Source organism: Equus caballus, chromosome 3 (assembly GCF_041296265.1).
Source record: "Equus caballus isolate H_3958 breed thoroughbred chromosome 3, TB-T2T, whole genome shotgun sequence".
NCBI classification, from domain to species: Eukaryota; Metazoa; Chordata; class Mammalia; order Perissodactyla; family Equidae; genus Equus; species Equus caballus.
In genome coordinates, this window is record NC_091686.1 from 25,135,499 (window position 1) to 25,156,270 (window position 20,772).

At 38.9% G+C, this 20,772-nt stretch overlaps 1 protein-coding gene across 2 annotated transcripts in view; it reads left to right on the plus strand.

Moving 5' to 3' along the window:
* CNTNAP4 (contactin associated protein family member 4) overlaps nucleotides 1-20,772 on the plus strand; it is a 263,864-nt gene that overhangs the window by 232,306 nt on the left and 10,786 nt on the right. The window contains exons 22-24 of one of the 2 annotated variants that reach the window (XM_001501663.5): nucleotides 1,794-2,012; nucleotides 2,343-2,414; nucleotides 6,879-9,253. In XM_001501663.5, coding sequence (XP_001501713.2) covers nucleotides 1,794-2,012; nucleotides 2,343-2,414; nucleotides 6,879-7,072 — 485 coding nt within the window. In that variant the 3' untranslated portion in view covers nucleotides 7,073-9,253. Of the gene's footprint in view, nucleotides 1-1,793; nucleotides 2,013-2,342; nucleotides 2,415-6,878; nucleotides 9,254-20,772 lie in introns of those variants that run through there. The other variant, XM_023637349.2, reaches the window with a different exon arrangement.

The following is a 20,772-nucleotide window of genomic DNA, read 5'->3' on the forward strand; positions in this document are numbered from 1 at the left end:
CTCAGGGCTAATCTTCCTCAAAAAAAAAAAAGGAGTTCTGAAAAAGAGATAAGATTTTTAAAAGGTCTATAGAAATTGTATTCAAGATTTTAACCTTGTGGAAGAAATGTGAAAAGCACTGTCCTGATTATGTTGCTATTAAAGTATATTTCCTTTTCATTTCTTGTAAAAGTAAAAAAATCCCAAAGCAAGAATGCTGTCTTTTTCTAAAAATATGTTTGAATGTACATCCAGTCAAATGAGTGACTGCTGTGTGGTTGGACTAAGTTAGTTCCTCGGTTTATACGTGTTCGTGAAATGCCTGCATGTAACAACGTGATGCTGGACGGTGAGGGTCATCTATGTCCTCCGGGAGCTTACAGTTCAGCACGTCAGCAGCAGAGTGATGTTCTCTCAGTGCTGTCTGTGCAGTGAGGCAGGGTAGCCTGGTGGTAAGAACATGGTCTCCCAGGTTTGAATGTCTGGGCCTGACTCCCATATCCCCCATCATAGCAGGAAAGTGGTATCATCTCTCTAATTTTCAGATTTCTTTTTATAGAGAATGGTACCCATGATACTAAACGTTTAATCAGTATTTTTATAGTTAGGTATAAAATGTGAATGAAAATGGAGCAAAAGGAAGTGTTCTTCAAAAACCTCGATATAACAAGGCAGCCTCAGTCAGAGCTGAGCTGCCCAGAGTTACTTCTAGAATAGATCTCAAGCCGGAAAAAGGCCCTGAAGAAGACATAAGCTGAGTAAAGGAGAGAACGTGTCAACCAGAAAGTGGTTCATAAACCAAAGAAGCTTGTGAGTTTGGAGTCCAGAAGGCCTGGGGTCTAGTACATAATGCTGACAGCTGTGTAACGGCGGGGGGAGGCACTAAAATCCTGGACCTGGTGTCTCATCTGCGTGACTGGAAGAAGACGATCACGGCTGCTGTCACGTTTAAACACAAACACGCGAATCCCTGAGAACAGGGCCTAGCACATAATATGTGCTCAATAAATACTTAATATCTATTACATTATTTTTTAAAAAGAGAGACAAAAGTGCAAATCTTGTCTGTGTCCACATATTGCAGTCCGGGAGAGAGTCGTTGTACTATTTTATGACCAGATTGGGTGGATCGATGCACTGTAGTCTGATAACATTTGAACTTTATAACTCGACAATTAACTCCCCTTGTTTAGATTTCATACTCACCAAGCATGAAATAGAAATAAATTTTTTCACTGTAAAATTACGAACTAATTGGCATTCAAGCCAATCCCTGTTCCACAATAGTCCCATATTAACTAATCTCTCATTAGTATGGGGGGGTTCTTTGTCCTATGGGGGGCGCACAGAGAATTCTGTCTGAGTGATGGCGGACAGTGAAACAGGGAGAAAAGGCAGTGAGTTACGCGAGTTTTCACCGCGAGTTTTCACCGCTGCATATGAGCAATTAGAGAGGGTCTCTAAAAACTTCGGGGTGTGGTGTCTACTACATGATAACATCATCATGAACCCTCAGCAGTTCGTAACCTGACCCCTGCTTTAGGGGATTTAATCATTTCCAGACAGCTGGCAATACCCTATTTAATTTGCCACACTTAAAAACATTTCTTTGTTAACCTGGGAAGTTTCATCAGTAGTGTTGGAAAGACTTAATGGATCTGACTCAAAATTTTAATAAAGACAAAGGAAAGAAGAATTTAGTAGCTGTCTATGTATTGCTATTGCCTTATCCAGGGTCAGAATATTCCATCTGTAGCATCGCCCGTTTGTACTTTGACTATTGTTAATGTTGCGGTGTTTCTTTGGGTTTACAGAACACAGTGATGTGGACCAGGAGACAGCGCTGGCCGGTGCACAGGGCTTCCAGGGCTGTCTCTCGGCAGTGCAGCTCAGCCACGTGGCCCCTCTGAAGGCTGCGCTGCGCCCCAGCCGCCCAGCCCCCATCACTGTCTCAGGACACGTGACGGAGTCCAGCTGTGTGGCCCAGGCTGGCACTGACGCCACATCGAGGGAAAGGACACATTCCTTTGCAGGTGGCTCATGGCTCTTCCTTTACCCAGTCACAAACACAACTTGCCCACAGAATATTAAAATCTTCTGCTGTTGCTCTTATGCTACGTTCTTGAGATGATTTCTTAAAATTGGTTTTGTTGGTTTCGTTTTCAGTTCTCTTTCCCATTTCTTTTCTAGATTCTCACTTATTCATGTGGGCCATCGCGGTTGACATTGCTTAAGTTTAAAATTACAGAAATCCCACAGTCATCTCCGTAATTCTGTTCTGGCTTAAAACATGTATGAATTTTTCCAAGTTTCTTTTTACTTGCTATATCACTCCTCGCTTTTTTTTTGTCCTTTAACTGCAGATCATTCTGGAACAAGAGATGACAGAGAACCCCTAGCTAATGCAATCAAAAGTGACTCTGCCGTCATTGGAGGTAATAGAAAGCCTGAATGAGCTCTTCTTTGATGCTTATCATTACTAATAATGGTGAATAGTTAGCGTTACAGAAACTACCTATGAAGAATCTATTCATATCGTCAGTGTTAGGCCCTGAATCCTCAGGTCAATGGGGGTGGTTTATTACTTGTATTGGATTGTCTTAGAGAGTCTCCTTGAATTCCCTGCTTCCTTGGAGATTTTCAGTATAAATAATTGATAATTTCACTGAAGCACATCACTCAGAGAATAGTTGCTCAGCTGTGTAATAATGAACATTATTTAGCTTGAAAATGGCCACCCACAATCCCTAGGGAATTCTGAGTCTATTTGGAGTAGTATCACTTTTGTTGGCTTCTTGGGCATATCACTGCTTCTGCAAGGGTCTGTGTAAAAAGTAAGAGAAACCTGAGATTACCTTTAGAAGCATATATTTAATCTTGCCTTAATGCGTAATAAAGTAGATATTTCTATGGCTTAGATGACGCTCCTATCAACGAATATTACACTTTTATTTGAATTTTTATTGACTATTAGGCTAATGGAAGAAAAGCACTTCACAGTTATGTTAAATTACAGAATTAACAAAAAAATTTTAAGTATATCTTCCTGGCAGTGAAACAGTATATTCTCTGAGACGTAATTTATTTGAAACCAACCCCAAAATAAAGCTTTCTCTTCCTGATTAATGGTCTTAAGAATGTTATTAATCAGATTATTGAAATGTTAAGTGGCTCACCTTTTCTCGACACTCTGCGTATCATATGGACATAAAAAGCAAACAGTGATCTTATTACAGTGCCAGATAATGTGATTACTCATCTGCTTGGGCAGCTTATGTGGGCTTTATGCCTGATCCATTTGGTTCTATTTTTTACACCCTTACTCATCTAGACATCAACTTCCTTTAAGTAGTTAGGATTCTATTTAGACAGAAAATGGTGCTGGTCAGATCTTTCTGAGGATGTTCACGTCCCCATTACTATTTCAGTTGCTTTTTTTTTAAAATCAAATTAATGGTATATAAATTAAAGACACATAAAATAGGATACCCCTGTGGTCATCTAACAAGCCTCAAACAAAAACTCTGTTAAAACAGTAGTTAATAACTGCATGTCTAAAAGAAATGCATTAATGTATTATTTATACATTGTATGGTAAGAACTCATTTAAAGCTATAGCCTTTAAAATGTGCTCAACATTTAAACTAGGATTCCTAGTCAAACTAATTGTCTCAGTCTCGTAGTGGTGCTCTTTCTATACATTTAACTAGTATAGATATAAGGAGATATAGACACAGAGAAAGATATAAATAGAGTTATTTTATAGTCAAGCCAATATTAGAACAAAATATTTAATTTTGAAATATTATTTCTTTGAGTAAAAATCATTGGCAAGATGTACAGAGTAAAGGAGAGGTGTGTCAATAAGTCATTCTGTGTTACCCCAGAATGGAAACGAGTTACAGGTCACCTGTGAAATTCTCACTTAGGTCAGATGCACAGAGTAGAGACGGACGCTGTGGAAGGTGTGCAGCTCAGGGCCTCACCAGGGTCTACAAATCTGGTGTCTATGTTTGATCACTGCAGGAACTGAGCTTCAGAAGCAGAGCAGCTGGTCATGACCATCTAAGCTCGGAAGGCCTTGCTTCAAACCCTACAGAATTTATCTGCCAAACCACAGAATATCGTCCTCTAGTGTGCTGCTCCATCAGGTGGCATTGTAGTGGAATTCTCTGCCCGTTGTCTAGTTGCTCATAGATTGCACCCACTATGTAGCAATAATTAATCCATTTAAGGATTTTCCAAATTGGCTAATCCCCCTATGTTCTACACTTTAGAGTATCTTTTTCTTCACTTACAAGTACTAAATAATAGAAGATGGGAAAATTGATTTAATAAGACATTTAAAACTGGTGACCCAGATACTGTAGAGGGTTTCTGGCCAGGCTACACAGGTAAGGATGGTCAGATTTAGACAGAGAGAAAGCTACACAGTTTGCTCATAAGAACACAGTCACATAGAGCTTCAGATGGCAATGTCCTAGAGCTCGGTAGTTGGCCATATTTGTTTAGAATATCTTTTTTTTTTGATATAGCAGGTTAGAACAAAATTTTTCTTGGACATGACAAATCCTGACATAATACCTTCCCCACATTAAAGGGGATAAATCACCTCCATAGAACAAGCTAGTTCTAGAGTCCATCCATGGTTTTGACTGTCTGAATCTCCTGTCTGGGCCAATGTAATGTTGATGTTTATTTCATAATTGCAGTGGTTTTCTCTCTAGAATATACTTCAGCAGTTTTTCACATTAAAGTTGTTCAGAATATCTCTTTAAACAAGAGGCCTGTCACCAGACAATAGAAATACTTAGAGCCACTCAACTGATTACTTTTCTAAGATGAGAGGCCACATGTAACAACTAATGGATATTCTGATTAAAATGATTATTTATTAATATCACTAATAATAACAAAAATAACCATATCCATCAGTAAAGTCTTTAGATTTCAAGTGCAGAATTTGGTTACACATTTATATTAGATTTATCAGCGAGGAATTGCTTTCTTTCTCAGATAAGGCTGACCTAGCCAAAAATCGGCTAAGCCGTTGGCAATATTATCATTGGCTATAGTGAATCTGCCCATCAAATCGTGTGCTCAGGAATCCACTGGGACCGGTGAGAACCTTCAAAGTTCTGGCTTGGTTAGACTCCATTAGAGCTGAATTTAATTTAATTTAAACTAGAATGAAGAGTCCTAGTTTTACGGTAGGAGAATTCATCCACATTACTGTTTTCATTGTACCTATTTTTGTCTAAAAACAACTCCATTAGTTAATACTGCCACTGATTTCATCAGAAAAGTCTAAGTATTAGGAAACTTTCAGACTTACAGTGACAGAAAATAGTTTTCCAAATTCTATTTTTCACTTGAAAGATTGAATTTTATCATTGGCAATATATATTGTCAGTTGTTTGTCTTGAAGTGGCAGACTTCATTCATTTTTAGAGAAAATATCTGCCAAATATCCAAGTCAAAACAGTCATAATTTGTTTGTCAGTTTTCCATCAAATAAAAACTTTTTGTTCCATGAAGCAAAAAGCAACTAGTTCAGCTCACAATTCCAATGTTCACACAACCCCTTGCCTGGAGACAACTGTCACACTTCAGGATAGGCCAGGAGGACTTTATGTCTGCTTTCCATTCACCAGTCAAAATGTTAAAAAGACACACAGCTGAAGGTCAAGATGTGATCAAGTGAGTAATTTTTAGTGCTTCATCAAGGACACTCAAATGAATCTGCCTTTTTTCTTTCTCCTGCGATTGCCTGGCAGTGCATTGCCTTCTGCTTTATGAATTCAGTGACCACTGTTACAGTTTGGTGGCCTTGCCTTAATTCATGCTGAGGTACCAGGAATTTTACCTAACCTTGTTTTGCACTATCAGTGGATATGTCAACACAATGAAGAAAGCGTCTTAGAATTATTATGAAAATAGTTTTGACCCTGTGGAGCCCTTCAGAGTGTCCTGGGGACCACCACGGATTTACTGGCCTTATGTAATGCCAAGGTTGATAACCACTGGCATAGCTAACAATTGTGGTATTTAAATTTTTTATTTACAACCAGATGTTTCAAGAAATCAATATTCCTCACATAGAAATAATCTAAATATACCTCTATATTGATATCAATATATTTCATTAGTCAGAATTATTCATATACATAGCCTGTTCGTACTAGTTGGCAGTATGGCAAATCATTGAAGATCAACTTCATTAAAATGTTTATGTATTGAGGGGCCAGCCCAGTGGCACAGTGGTTAAGTTCACACATTCCGCTTTGGCGACCCAGGGTTTGCTAGTTCGGATCCCAGGTGTGGACCTACGCACTGCTTGTCAGGCCATGCTGTGGCAGGTGTCTCACATATAAAGGAGAGGAAGATGAAAACGGATGTTAGCTCAGGGCCAGTCTTCCTCAGCAGAAAGGGGAAGATTGGCAGCAGATGTTAGCTCAGGGCTAATCTTCCTCAGAAAAAAATGTTTATATATTTAAATATAAAACATTTAATTATTTTATGATGTTACTACTACTGTATAATTTCAAAATAATTAAAACTTGTCTGTGGATTAGTATGAGGTGACCACATGGCCTTAGAGACATGCAGGTAATATCATGTGTTAAATATAAATGCACTGAATAAATCCAACATAATATGCATTCTGAATAAATGGAGGTGAACCCACAAGGTTGATGGAACTCAGAAGCAAATTCAACATGTTATGATACCACTTGATCCAGAAATACCTGAAGTTTTGATATTTCCAATTTATGTATACTAGATGCTTGATTCAAGTTGAAAATAATTTTATTATGACTTATTAAACAATGAAGTCAGCACTGTTTCCCTTTGGACAAAAATTCTGATTTTGCATTTCTTTTCTCTTCTCTCACTAGGTTTGATAGCCGTTGTGATCTTTATCTTGCTGTGCATCGCGGCCATAGCTGTTCGCATTTATCAGCAGAAAAGGCTGTACAAAAGAAATGAGGCAAAAAGGTCAGAGAATGTAGACAGTGCTGAGGCTGTTTTGAAAAGTGAGCTTAATATACAAAATGCAGTCAGCGAAAATCAGAAAGAGTACTTCTTCTGATTGGCAGCTATGATTTAACTTATAATTACAACAGTCTGTTTTAATAGCCAGGGGCTCTCAACGGACAATAAAATGCTCTTACACTGAATGTACAGGCAATGGATTTGCAGCACTGCCATGTTGCCATGTCCAGACTCGAGATGGCTCCAGGAGGCCTCATCCGGTGACATATTTCCCATAGCAGTCATTCTGTATAACAAGGAATTAGATATTGCTGTTAATTTCCAACTGTTCTGGTATGATCTAAAACAGAAGTTTAACTCGCTTGATGACTGCAGTTTTTAAGTGTGAAAACTGTAGCCCTGGTCTCTCAACCATGTGATACATAAGTTTTGTTAGAGGTAAAAATCAACATCGGACTATTCTGACCTTGCTTTATTTGAACATATGCTGTGTTTGCTTTAGTGTTCCCACGGTGTTACTCATAGACCTGGAAATGCTTCTAAGATCCTGTTTGGCTGGTGTTTGCATCTTCAGTGGCCAAAAGTATACAAACCCCTTTGCCTTTCTCTGTATTACATTCAATACAATTTCTCAATAGTCTTGAAAGATGTTTTGTTGTCATTGGTTTGTTTATATTCCTCTTTTTCTATTTGACTATTCTTAATGATTTTGACTACATTAGGTTTTAAGTGTCAGACTTCAGCTCTGAACATAAAATTCATATGTGACAAGACTCAGAAAGTGCACGTCAGTATGTGTTGTCTTGCCTTTGAAAATTTTTCTCTTTAATTTCCTATCATTGTTGGTAGTGGCAGTAGTCAAAAGCCTGGGTAATCCAATTTCCCAAAGAATGTGAAATGTTTGCAACTAAACTTGTTCATATAAAAAACACGATGCTTAATACCGCAAAAAATTTTTTATTTACAACTGTAATATCTCAAATGAAATATACTTCCAAGAATGTTTTCCCCAAATGTTATGTCAGTTTTCTTTATAGGTTTCTACTTCTGTTTTTCTGAAGTTTATCACCGACTTTTCTTTGATCTCCCTTGACTGTATTGCATAGAGCATGTTCTTATGTATTAGAAAAAAAGAGACACTTTAATGTGTAGAACTCCATTCCCCATTATGAAATATATCCTCCTTCAGGCATATATTTTGCTGTGCACTGACCTCCAGGACGTAACTTTTTGAAATATAAGCTGCAACCATGCCTCTTTTCTGCAAAACTAGTAGAGTGATTAAAGGAAGCTCATTCTGAGAGGTGATGGCATATTAGATGATATATGCTAAGTCTGCATTCTAGTTACTTCTCATTTATGATGCTGGGGTAAATTTCTCAAAAAGTACCAGAAATCAATATAACCTACTAAATAGTACATTCCGATTAGGGGATATATACATTCTGGGAGATCAAAGAATTATCAATAACCTTATGCATCTGTTGCAATAATTAATTTTGAGGCCATGTATGCAACATGCTGGCATGTAGCTGTCTTTGAATTTCACAAGCCAATTATATAATCGAGATACTTTGCTATTTATACTCATGCTTTTCAGGCGCCTGCCAAGGAAAAATTGGATTCCTTAGTTTGTCCACACCACAACAATTTGGAAATATGTAAATTAAGCATCTTATTTTCCAAATTATCCTCCTTAACTCTCCTTGCAAACCTGCCTGTCTTTTCTCATAGCACTATATCCATAGTGATGTTTCTGTAAATGCCTGACTAAATCTTAAGGATATAAATTAATACAGTAGTTTATGAAGGACCTCTGTTGACAAATGGCTTTTGTTTTTTAATTGAAAGGCCTGTGGTGGCTAGGGAAGGACTGAGCACAGAAGTGGTAGTTTTTATTTCATGCAAAGTTGAATACAAACATCGTAACAGCTCCGAAGCGTTTACAAGCGTTCATGTTATTTAGTAGCAGCATTAGGCTGGCTGGGAGCTGGGATGCAGACAGGTTTATAGATGGGGAAGCCGCACAGTCCTCTGCGGTCTGCCCTGCTAGAAACCGCAACGTTACAGCATCAAAATGCATTGATGTATCATATGCCATGATTTTCATTTCCTGATTTGCGATGTGTTCCTTCTTTTTTTCTTAATAAAATGCATTTTTGAAGTGAAATGCAGAATATATTTTAAGAGACATTGTATAAAAGTTTAAAATGAGGGAATTATGCTGGTTTTTTTTTCTCAAAACAGTAAAAAGATGTGTAGATGTACACTTTCCTTACTGGCGTGTGTGTTTTTTAAACCTTTTGGTACATCCTGTGATTATTATAAATTGTTAACGAAAGCCACATTTATGTTGTATTTTTCCTTTTAAATGGACTTAAAAATGAAAGAAAAATAGATAAATGTTTACCGATTGTAACAAGTAAAGGAAGTTAAACTAGATTTTAAGTTTTGCCAGAGAACAATGACTTGACTGTTAGCAATTGTTTGTTGAAAGGTTATTATATATTTAAATTGAGCGATGTTCTTTTACTTCTGCAAGGAGCTTGGCCAATGAGCACTATATAGTTGCACAGGATTATATAGAAGAAAATAGTACACTCTTCTCTAACATAAAAGTTTTTAAAAATTCTTTATTTGTGGTTTCAAATGAAAAAGATGAAAACAATATATAATTAACACTCTCTTTTTGGGAAGACTAAATTTCCAAATCTCATTAAAGTCAAATGTGCAATATGCAAATAGAGCAGAGTTAGCATGGCATATGAAATGGGGGATCATCCATGGGAAATAACATCTTAATTTTGAGAAACCATGCCACTGAAATGGCCCTTGTCCACTCTAGGAAATAGCTCCATTTAAAAAAATCTTTTCCCAAGTGCTCTTTAAAACACATTTAATAGTGGGGCCAGCTTGGTGGCATAGTGGTTAAGTTCACGTGCTCCCCTTTGGTGGCCCAGGGTTCGCCGGTTCAGATCCCAGGCATGGACCTCGCATCGCTTATCAAGCCATACTGAGGTGGCATCCCACATAGAAGAACTAGAAGAACCTACAACTAGGATATACAACTACGTACTGGGGCTTTGGGGAGACAAAAAGAAACAAAGAGGAAGATTGGCAACAGATGTTAGCTCAAGGCCAATCTTTCTCATCAAAGAAAGCATTCCTTAAAAAAATCCAACATTTAATAAATTCTTTAGCCAGTAAGTTAAAGACAAGAGCAACAAGAAGAAGCAGTCAGACAACCAACCAAACAGAAGACAATTCTTTGAAATTACCTTTAATTAGGTGGTGTTGTCATCCATCTATAATAGAATCTTGGACCAGAGTCCATCACACAACTGGAGAGCACTGGAAGATTATTTAGTGTTAATGTCTCAACTTTACAGATGAAATTCCCCAGACATAGATCTATGAGGTGGTGCTCCCAAGGGGACGTGTAGCAATGTGTAAGTGGTGAAGCTGTGACGAGAATTCCTTTTTAGTACACATGTTTCTGGTCTCAGTGTTTCCAATATCTGGAGTTTAGGCAATTATTTAGTGACGTAGAAAATTTGAAGGATCTTGATATCCTCTTTGTCCATAATGGCCTGTAGTTCTAGATATTTTCCATATCTTTTTTAAACGAACATAAACTTTTATTTGATGAGTCGTTGCCATTGATAGGTTTGGTTTGCTTTAAAACATATTTCTTGAGCATATGGTTCTTGACTCCAGGACAGACGGTTATAACGGGAGCATTTTTTGATAGTCTTTGTGAGATACACATATGAGTTAGATCTGACTGATTGAGTCATCAAATATTTTCCTTATGACAGAGGAAAGATGAATTAGACACATCTCATGTCAAACTATGTTCAGTTGACTGATTGACTTCCCAATCCATGTATCAACTAAAGGATGAATCTACTAGATACTGTCAATATGTCCTCATTGTCTTCTACTTTTCTAAAGTTTGCATGATGGAAGACAGTAACAGGGAAGAAAAAGTTCAGAAGATGACTGTTTGTGTGCTGAGAATGTGTGTGAACGAGAACACGCATGTGTACAAGAAAGAATATGCAATGAGGAGAAAGGGAATATGAAACAGTCTGCATATAATGTGGTAAGAGAGTTGGATTTTGGTGCATCAGTGGCTTCCCTGGAGCCTGGTTTTGATGATTTGGAAATCATCAAATGGAAATAAAATGAGATGGAAAACAATTAGACCCACAATTATAATGGCTTCTCCAGTGCAATCTTTTTTTATCCTTTCCCCTATTGATAACATTATACTTAATTTTTTATAAAAAACATATACACATACTTAAAAATCAAATGGTACAAGAAATCTTACAAGGAAAAATAGCTCTACGTTGCCATATCCCTTATACTATCACTTTCAACTCTTTTAGCTCTGTTTTTTTGCTATTTCCGTGTTTCTTAATTACATGCCATAATAGGCTGGGTTCTCTAGGAAGCAAACTCTGAGATACAGATTATCATGGAGGAGGTTCATTAGGGAGTGCTGTAGAGATCAATGTCTGTAGGGGAAAGGGCAGGTGGAGGAGTTGGATGTGGTGCAGTCGTAACAAGGCTCAGCCAACCCTGTTGATGTGGCCCTTTAAGGATGTTCTGAGTTGGGGTGAGGAGGCTGGGCTTTTATACTGCTGTATCAACCAGGCATTGGATGTGTCTGCCTGGTGAAGTGGGCATGAATTGGACTAACAGCTCTGTTCAGCTTGGGCAGATCCTAAAGGGGGAGGACAAACCTCTTCAGCATCTGGGGAAAATAAATCCTTCCGTCCTGAAACAGGGATCTGAGTGGCCCAATACAGCATCCCTGAGAGTTCACCCCTGTGCTGCACAGCTCCACTTGTATCATATGAATTCTGGGAGCAGCTCCTTCAGGACTCTGATGGGCCTCATTTCCTCGGGAAACTTACACAAGGAAACAAACCACAGACACTGCCCCTGCAGGTGGTGTCTTGGCTGAAACTGGTACTCATCCTCTCCCTCCTCTCCTACCTACACCAGACTCCCATATCTCCAGCTGACAGCTCTGCAAGGAGTTTGAACTCTTGTTTACTATGACCTTCTCAGGCTGTAGCTGCTGTACTTTTGCATTTACCATTAAAATTGGTAAAAGGAGTATCTACATGTGATACATATTCCTTCCTGCCCCCATGGTGTAACAGCAGCTCTATCTGCTATTGCTGATCAGGGACAATTACCCCTGACATAGCCTCCCACATAAGATTGCGTCAGCCAAAGATCCACGTTACAGCAAAGGATGTGTGCAGTGAGCATATACCATGAAATATGGTCATCCTTCCATATCATACCATCAGAGGTCTCTGTAGATCCTCAAAAGGTGATGTTGGCTGATGCCTTGCAGGCAGTAAAGACAATCCACACCTGAAATAAGTAATTATTCTAATCAAAAGTAACCTCCTTGCCAGGGGAGGGGGGGTGGTGTGTGTGGCTGGCCCCGTGTCTGACTGGTTAAATTTCTGTGTCTTCTGCTTTGGCTGCCCAGGTTCCCAGGTTCAGATCCCAGGCGTGGACCTCCTCCACTCACCAGCCATGCTGTGGAGGCATCCCACATACAAAATAGAGGAAGATTGCCAATGGATGTCAGCTCAGGGCAAATCTTCCTCACCAAAAACAAACAAACAAACAAAAGTAATCTCTGTCCCTTTCAGGGTAGAAAAGATCTGATGTTTGCCCCGGAATTGGTGTCCTTGTCAAGGGTAACCATTTTGGAGAATGGACATTGGTCTCTGTTGCTGACCATTTGAACATCCAGGAGTGGCAGTAGCTACATCAGTCCTGATGAATTTGGAGTTCACGCTGCCTGACAATGTGTAGCTTCCATGTCTGCCTCCATGACTACTCCATTCATATATGCATTGTACTAGCACTTCAGTGGCCAGCGATTGAGGTTGGTTGAGACCAACTGGCTGTCATCCTGCCTACATGGTTGTTTAGTGACATATTCCCTGGCAGCATGTATATTCTGTTGGACAAAGATCTTTGCATTTCATGCTCACTCCCATAGGTCCGTCCACATGCTTCTATTTCAGACCTTCTTGTCTCTGATCTTCCAAATCTCCTTCTAGGTCCCTGACAAACTGGCCAAATTACTGCCCACAAGTCTATATATACTATAATCTTGGGCCATTTCTTTCACACACAGTGAATGACCAGGGGCACCATCCAAAAGCTCTGCTCATTGGGAGGGTCTCTCCTCCCCACTATCCTTCTCTCCTACCCTGATTGGGCCTGCAGTGGAGCTACCTTCCATTTTCAGCTTGCACTTGCATCCTAAATCAGTCCATCCATGCACAAGTTCACACTTTTCCCTTCTTCAGCAGTTGGTAATAAGGGGACATTCATGCAAACATAAGTGTGAGCTGAGGAAAGTGTGCCAGGGGAAGAGTATAGATGACGTAAGGATCTGGGCCAGTGGCTTGTGCTGCTTGTTTGTGCCGGCTCGTGCTTGATCCCAGATGCATCATTTCCAATTTATGATGGCTTTCTGCTGGGCCCAGCTAACTTCGTGACTTGATGGGTCTGATAGAACCCAGCCCATTGTGGGCAATTTTGCCCACATTTAATGTCTCAATGTGAGCCACTTCGTCTCTAGCAGGGCTCAGTAGCATGCCACAAGAGAGAGCTATGTAGAGAGTTGTGTACTTCTCTGCTGCAGATGACATGGCATTGTTCACAAACCTTAAATTTCTGCAACCTGGTATTCCCATTGGTGACTGACAGTGAAGTCCACATAGCATCTTTTTCCACCAATGATGCCACTAAGAGCATAGGGTCTGCAGGGTTGTATGGTCCAAGGGGCAGGACCACTTGTCTGCTGTCTAGGCCCACTGTAGAGCCTTTTCTTGCTCTGGGCCCCGTTCAAAGCTGGAAGCCTTACGTGATACCTAGTATATGGTCACAGCTCTATTCTATTAATGCTGCCTTCAGAAGCCAAAGAAGCCTACCAGGCACTTCGCTTGCTTCCTTATAGTGGGACGTGAGAGATGCAATACTTTATTATTTACTTTAGAGAAGTGTCCCAGCATATCTAGATGAAGGGGCAGCAAACTTTTCCTGTAAAATGCCCAGTAGTAAATATTTCAGGCTTGTGGGATATATAGTCTTTCCCACAACTACCCAACTCTGTCATTGTCACATAGGACCATCCATAGACAATATATATTAAAAAAATGAGTATAGCCACATTCCAACAAAACTATGTATAAAACAGATGGTGGGCTGGATTTGATCCATACGCCATAGTTTCCTGACCTCTGCCCTAAAGCACTAGCTCCTTAATGATTGCACTGATTGGGCGGCCGACATAGTGGACTAGTGTGGTCTTCTACGTCATGTCCAGATGACGAGGTCTCTCCAGACTATACCGTGACAGAGAGAGGGAGTGTTAACATAGCCTTGGGGCAAGACTGTGTCCATTCCAGGTGGCTACAAACTGTTCCTAAATTTCCTTTTTGATAGATCTGGGAAAGGACACATTTTTCAGGTCAACACCCACATACTGTGTACCGGAGACCAACTTACTCTACTCTAGCAAATGCACGAACATCTGACACAGCAACTGCAATTGGGGCTCCTGCAACCTAATTCTTCTTTGCCACGCAAGGTAACGTATTTATAGGTTGCAGGGACTAGGCTGTGGACAGCTTTGAGGGGGCCATTAGTCTGCCTACCACACCCTTATTTACTGTAATTTTCTTTATCCCAACTGGCCTGATAGCCTTCACTCCAGATCCTTTTTGTTAGAACTTTTCTAGAATATTCAAGAGTCTCTTTATGCCTCTATGTGTAAAATGCTTGTGAAGTAACTGTCTGTCTCCATACTTCCTGAATTAGGTAGATAATATCTGGGCCATTTCTTTACATAAATTTGTCTCACTTTCCTTATGTGGAGGAAATGCAAATAGTGAATCTAGCCAGAGTGGAACCTAGGCTCCACCCATGGCTTCCTGCTAAACCTTCCTTTCTCCTGAGAAAGGACTAGAAATTCTCATAACTTGCCTTAGTGCCTTCATATTGCCTCTCTGAAAATTAGGAGCTCTAAACATTATTTTTGGAAAAGTCATTAAATTATTAATATCTATTTTATCAAGCCATAAACTAGCAAGGCCATTTCTTTAATTCTTTGTGTCTTGCCGGACTAATTGGTGTTTGCTCTTAATAAAATAATTTCTTTATTCTGTGTGCTGATACTAGACATGACTTTATGCCCATTGAACTAACACATCTGCTATCAAGCTGTTTAGGTGAGAAACTTTCTGATAAATTATGCTTCTGCGAATGAATTCATGTTTCTCTATATTTTCAACAGGAACAAATTATTTTTTTAACTGAGCAGTGAAATGACCTGTTCTTCCAAAATACATATTAAAAGAAGATGGTTACAAATGACTGTGATGATTAAGAGACTCTTTGCAATAATTTTTTCACCTGCTTAAGCTATTTGACAAACTTTTCTTAATAGAAATTTATAACACCAAATAAATTATTATAGAATGGTATTTCTGGAATAGGATTGTAGTTATGTGAAAGAAAATAAGCCAGATGTAACTAAAGCACCTCATTTTATCATACCAAAAAAATTCAGAGACTAAAACAAACACTGACCAGACTAATTTCAACTTAGACAGAATCCTTTTATTAAGAACTGTAGTGGTGATAATGCTGATGATAGTTTCTGAGTGGTGTCACATTTTCTGTCCACACATCCCTTTTCTACCTATAATTTGTAGAAGAGAAAGAAAATCTCTCATCTTTCTTGTTGACTTTCTTAGTGGAAATTTAGTACACTTCAGCTTTACCATAGTGGAAATTTCATGATGTATGAAATTGATATGGTGCTAAAATGCCTCTGAAAATTTCTTTGAGCAATTTCTACTTTTCAATTGGCTTCTATCATGAAATTGAAGTTTAGCTACAGAATTTAAGCTATAAAACATAAATAAATGTAGAGTCAATCCAGCCTTGACATTCTTAATTTGAAGGGAAATATTTTCTGAGATACTGGTAATATTATACAAGCAAAATTCTACTAAATTGCTAAAAACAAATCATAGTTACACATATGCAGCTATTTTTTTGTCATGTGAATGCTTTTCCACTGAAGGAGTGGGTATGAGGAGAGGTTTAGAATCTCCCATTGGCTCCCAGACAACTTGGGGAAACCAAGGAAGACCTCAACCTAGCTCCTTCAGCCTTCAGAGACTATGGTTTTCTTTAATACCCAATTAAAAATACTTTGAGCTCCTATCTCAGGACTGTAGGAAGTCAAATCTTCTGGGTATAAATCTCCTCCCTGCAAGATCTTTTGGAAGCCTTGAAGGAATGGTGTCACATTCTACAAGCCCACGTTGGTCCTTATAAGTTACCTCAGCCAGCTGCTCACGTTCGACCTTAACTCTAGTGATCATACTAGAATCTAGTTTAAGCTAAGTAGGTTATCTCTGTTTTTCATGACCAGCTTCCAGCTGCAGCTCAAGTTTTTCCCTTAATTCACCAAATTCAGGGAAGACTGGACTGTAACATTTAAGAAAAAAAATTATGGACATCTTGGAAATAGGATAGAAGAAATATAAAACAGAAAAAGTGAAATAAACTGGATATCAGTTATTATAGTTTCTAGCGTCCGGCAATCATGCCATCCCAATGAGTTATTCTACTTAGTCTTCTGTACTGCTGTCCTCTTACCCAAGGTGGTACGATTGCCTACCTGCTCCCCAAACGTAAAGACCACAACCCAAGGAGAAGCTCATTTCCTTGCCAGCACCTGATTTCTTTCTGCCCAAGGGTGAATGACATATTATTTAGTGGAAACCTTTACCTCAGACACAGGGTAGGGTCTAGCTCCCAAGTCATTGCCGGGACAATTAAAGTGCTTGACAGTGAATTTCCTAGAGTGTAGAATATTCATCCTTGCAGCATACCAAGTGGAGGAGTTTGACATACCCTCTCTGGTACATTCCAGGGACTCCTACTGTATTAACGTGAAGATTAACTTCATCTTTCATGCTCCAAACCTCATCCCCACTACATATCTATCTGCAATTCCCCACTGCTGGCCCCTTCCAGGGTTTCCTGTTTTGTAGAACAGTAGCACCATCCACCTAGCTGCCAAAAGTTGAACTCAAACTAAGAGTCCTCTGTCATCACACTGCCTATTTGATTCATCACCTAGAAATGTCCATTCATCCCGTAAATATATCATAAGCCCATGTTCTCCCCTCCTTCTCCAAAAACCTCATTCAAGCTATTATCCTCACTTGGACAGTCCACGGAAGTGGCCTCCTAATTAGTCTATCACATGAGGACTGCAACCTCCCAACCTTCTGGCAGTTCTCTACTCTGCAAACCTCTCTATATGACACTCATTCACTATCATTCTTTAGAAGCCTCTTTTTGCTTTAGGATGAAAGTCATGGTGACCATATATTCTATATGGGTTATCCTTATTGTCCCAGATTAATTATAAATGTATCATATTTCACTATCAAGAATGTTCCATTTTTAATGATAAATTATGTGGTTAACCTGAACATAATCATGATCTGACCCCAGCCTCACATCCGATGGAGATACCCCACACTAGTATCCTTTTAGTTCAGTTCCACTTATTTTCCATTCAGCCCCTGCCCTGTTGCATAGATTTTGAGTTTGCTGTTTCTTTATAGGAAATTCTTTTCTCCTCTGATTCATTAGTTAACACATTTTTATCATTTTGGGCATCGTTTTCTCAGCAAAGCTTCCCTGGTCTCAGCGGCCGGGTCAAATTCTCCTACTGAAAGCACTTGACTCATAGCGCTTGTATGCTTCTCCATGAGACTGAGCCCCATGGGGTCAAGAGATGTGTCTTTTGGGGTTTCTCATTCAGTCCCTCACCAAGCCCAGGGCCTGATGTTTAACAACCACCCAAGAGAGTTCATTGAATGAACACAGATTAAATAAGTAATGACTAAGAACTGATTGCAATCTGTATACATACAATTGATGGGTCAATTTCTGGTGATCCACCCCATAAGAAAGTAATTCTGATGCAAAGATAAATAATTGTCTTTATCTCCAGAACTTGAAGACCCCTAGTAATGTTTAAATGCAACTTATTGTTAGCAAAACAGATTAACCCATCCCCCATGCCACCGTACTTATCCATAAAGCTTGTTTAATCAGCATCTTGTGTAATACTATGTCATCACTAAAATCAGTCTTCTTTTACTGTCTTACAAACAAAACAAAAGGCAAAATGTGTGCGCTGAAAACTTTGTTCTCTGGTTACGATTCTTACATTGTCCAGTCCTTGTATCTCTTATTTGCTCTTAATAAAACACATTAGCCTCCACCCCACTTTTCCATATTTTGTAAACAGAGTGCTGCCACAGTCAGTCGTTTACTTCTGTCTGTTGCGTATTGTTCCTGCCACTATGTAGAACTGAAAGCTAGTTTCTCAGCAGTTAACTGATGTATCACTTTCTTTTGTTCAGTTTGTGTAAGATGTATACAACATGTGCTCACAATTATGTGATAGGTACTCACTGTTATGAGCATTTAGATTAATTTAAAAGAAAAAGGGTACAGTTTGAGCATAATAGATTAGACAGTAGATTGGAAATAGATTGGAAAAAAGGGGGATTTTCAATATTGCAATGGCCTTACATAATTTGTTGGGCAGATTTTATTTTCTAATACAGCTCTGTTTGCATGCTTGCAGTTGCTTCCATGCCCTGGCTCTGAGGGGCTGGAAGGCAGCAGCCTGTTGTGGCTGCCCAGGAGTCAGTGTGGCTCCACTGGAGGGTGACTTTGGCGTGCAGCATGATTGAGGGTGATTGCTTTCACGTACGTGATGAAAATTGGTAGCGACATAGACAGTCCTCCAGTTACTTTTTATGCAGCTTGCTGACTATTGTTTTTCTTTTTAAATGGACATTTACTACCTATTTAGAACAATAAAATACCTCAAAGCAAACATTAAGCAAAATGTGGCTTATCTATCCCACGCCCAACTCCTCTCAATAGTAATAACCGTGAATACAGTGTCCATTACATGGTGAATTCTACATTTTTACAAGTTGCTTTATAGATTCATTTTGTGATCACTAATAAACCTATTTAGAAACTATCCAATTAAGAAAACCTTAATGAACGCCAATTACTCAATGCCCTAAATTTGCTAAATTTTATTTTTGAGGTGCTGAAATGTGTTTTAAATGAGTCGTATTATATACATTAGTGCTAAAAATGTTGCCCTTGTTCAATATCAATTTACCCACAATAACACTTATGGGCAATTAACACTGCATTTTGCATGCTATATTCATCAGTAATTTTCTTTTACTAATTCTAATGTTTAAAGAGTGTAACTACATGTATAGTAAATGCATTTTATTAGTAATCAAGCTGGACTTTCACTCATCAACAGACCTGGCAGTTGACATGGGAGGATGTGCCCATTCATATACCGGTAGCAACTTTCAGAAGATAAACCCAAATGTGTACCAGGAAGGAAATTAAATGTCTAATAGCATTTTAGGTTTAATTTGCAAATAGCACAAGAAAGGATGGGTCTCCATGAAAATGCTGTCTCTATCTTTTTAAAAACTCTTTATTTGAAATAATTTTAGAATTACAGAAAAGTTGTAAAACGGGTACAGAGTTTACATTTACCCTTCACTCAGCTTCCTTAATGTTAACAACTTACATAATCATCCTTCAGTTATGAAAACCAGGAAATTAAAATTGAATACTAACCTACAGATCTTACACCAGTTCCTCCAGTTTTCCCCATAGTATCCTATTTTTGTTCCAGGATCTAACCAAGATCCCTGATTGCACTTAGCTGCTATGTCTCTTTAATCTTCTTCCGTCTGTGACAGTTCCTTAGTTTGTGCTTGTCTTCCATGACCTTGACACTTCTGATTTTTTAAAATATCTGATCGTTTTTAATTTTTACTTATTTATTTTAAAGATTGGCACCTGAGCTAACATCTGTTGCCAATCTTCTTTTTTTTTCCTTCTCCTTCTCCCCAAAGCCCCCTGGTACATAGTTGTATATTTTCAGTTGTGGGTCCTTCTGGTTGTGCTATGTGGGACGTTGCCTCAGCATGGCCTGGTGAGCGGTGCCATGTCTGCACCCAGGATCCAAACCAGCGAAATCCTGGGCCACCGAAGCGGAGTGTGCGAACTTAACTGCTCGGCTATGGGGCTGACCCCTGATCATTTTTTGGAATGTCACTCAATTTTGATTTGTCTGATGTTTTCTCATCATTAAATTGAGTTTATGCTTTTTTTTGCAAGAATACTGCAGAGATGATGTTGTGTCCTTCTTAGTTCATAAAATCATGGGGTACTTGATGTTAGCATCCCCTACTACTTGTGATCTGTACCTTGAATTACTGGTTAAGGTGGAGTCTGTTGAGTTACTCCTTTGTAAAGTTACGTTTAACCTAGGTTCATTTCCTGTTTCTCTTTAAATTTTTACCCACTAACTTCAGCATCTGTTATGGATTTTGCCTCCTACAATTATTACTGTGGTGTATGCTTAATGGTGCTTTTGTATTTCCCTCATTCCTTCCACATTTATTAATTTGAATTTAACTATAAGGAAAGCTGCCCTTCCCCACCATTTAATTATCATATTCAATTATTTATTTATGTTAGCATGGACACATGTGTGTACATTTTATTCAGTGAGTCATAACCCAGTACTATGCCTGTGTGCTTTGTTGCTCAGATTTTCCATATTTGGCCTCTTTTGTGATGGCCCCCAGGTGAGGC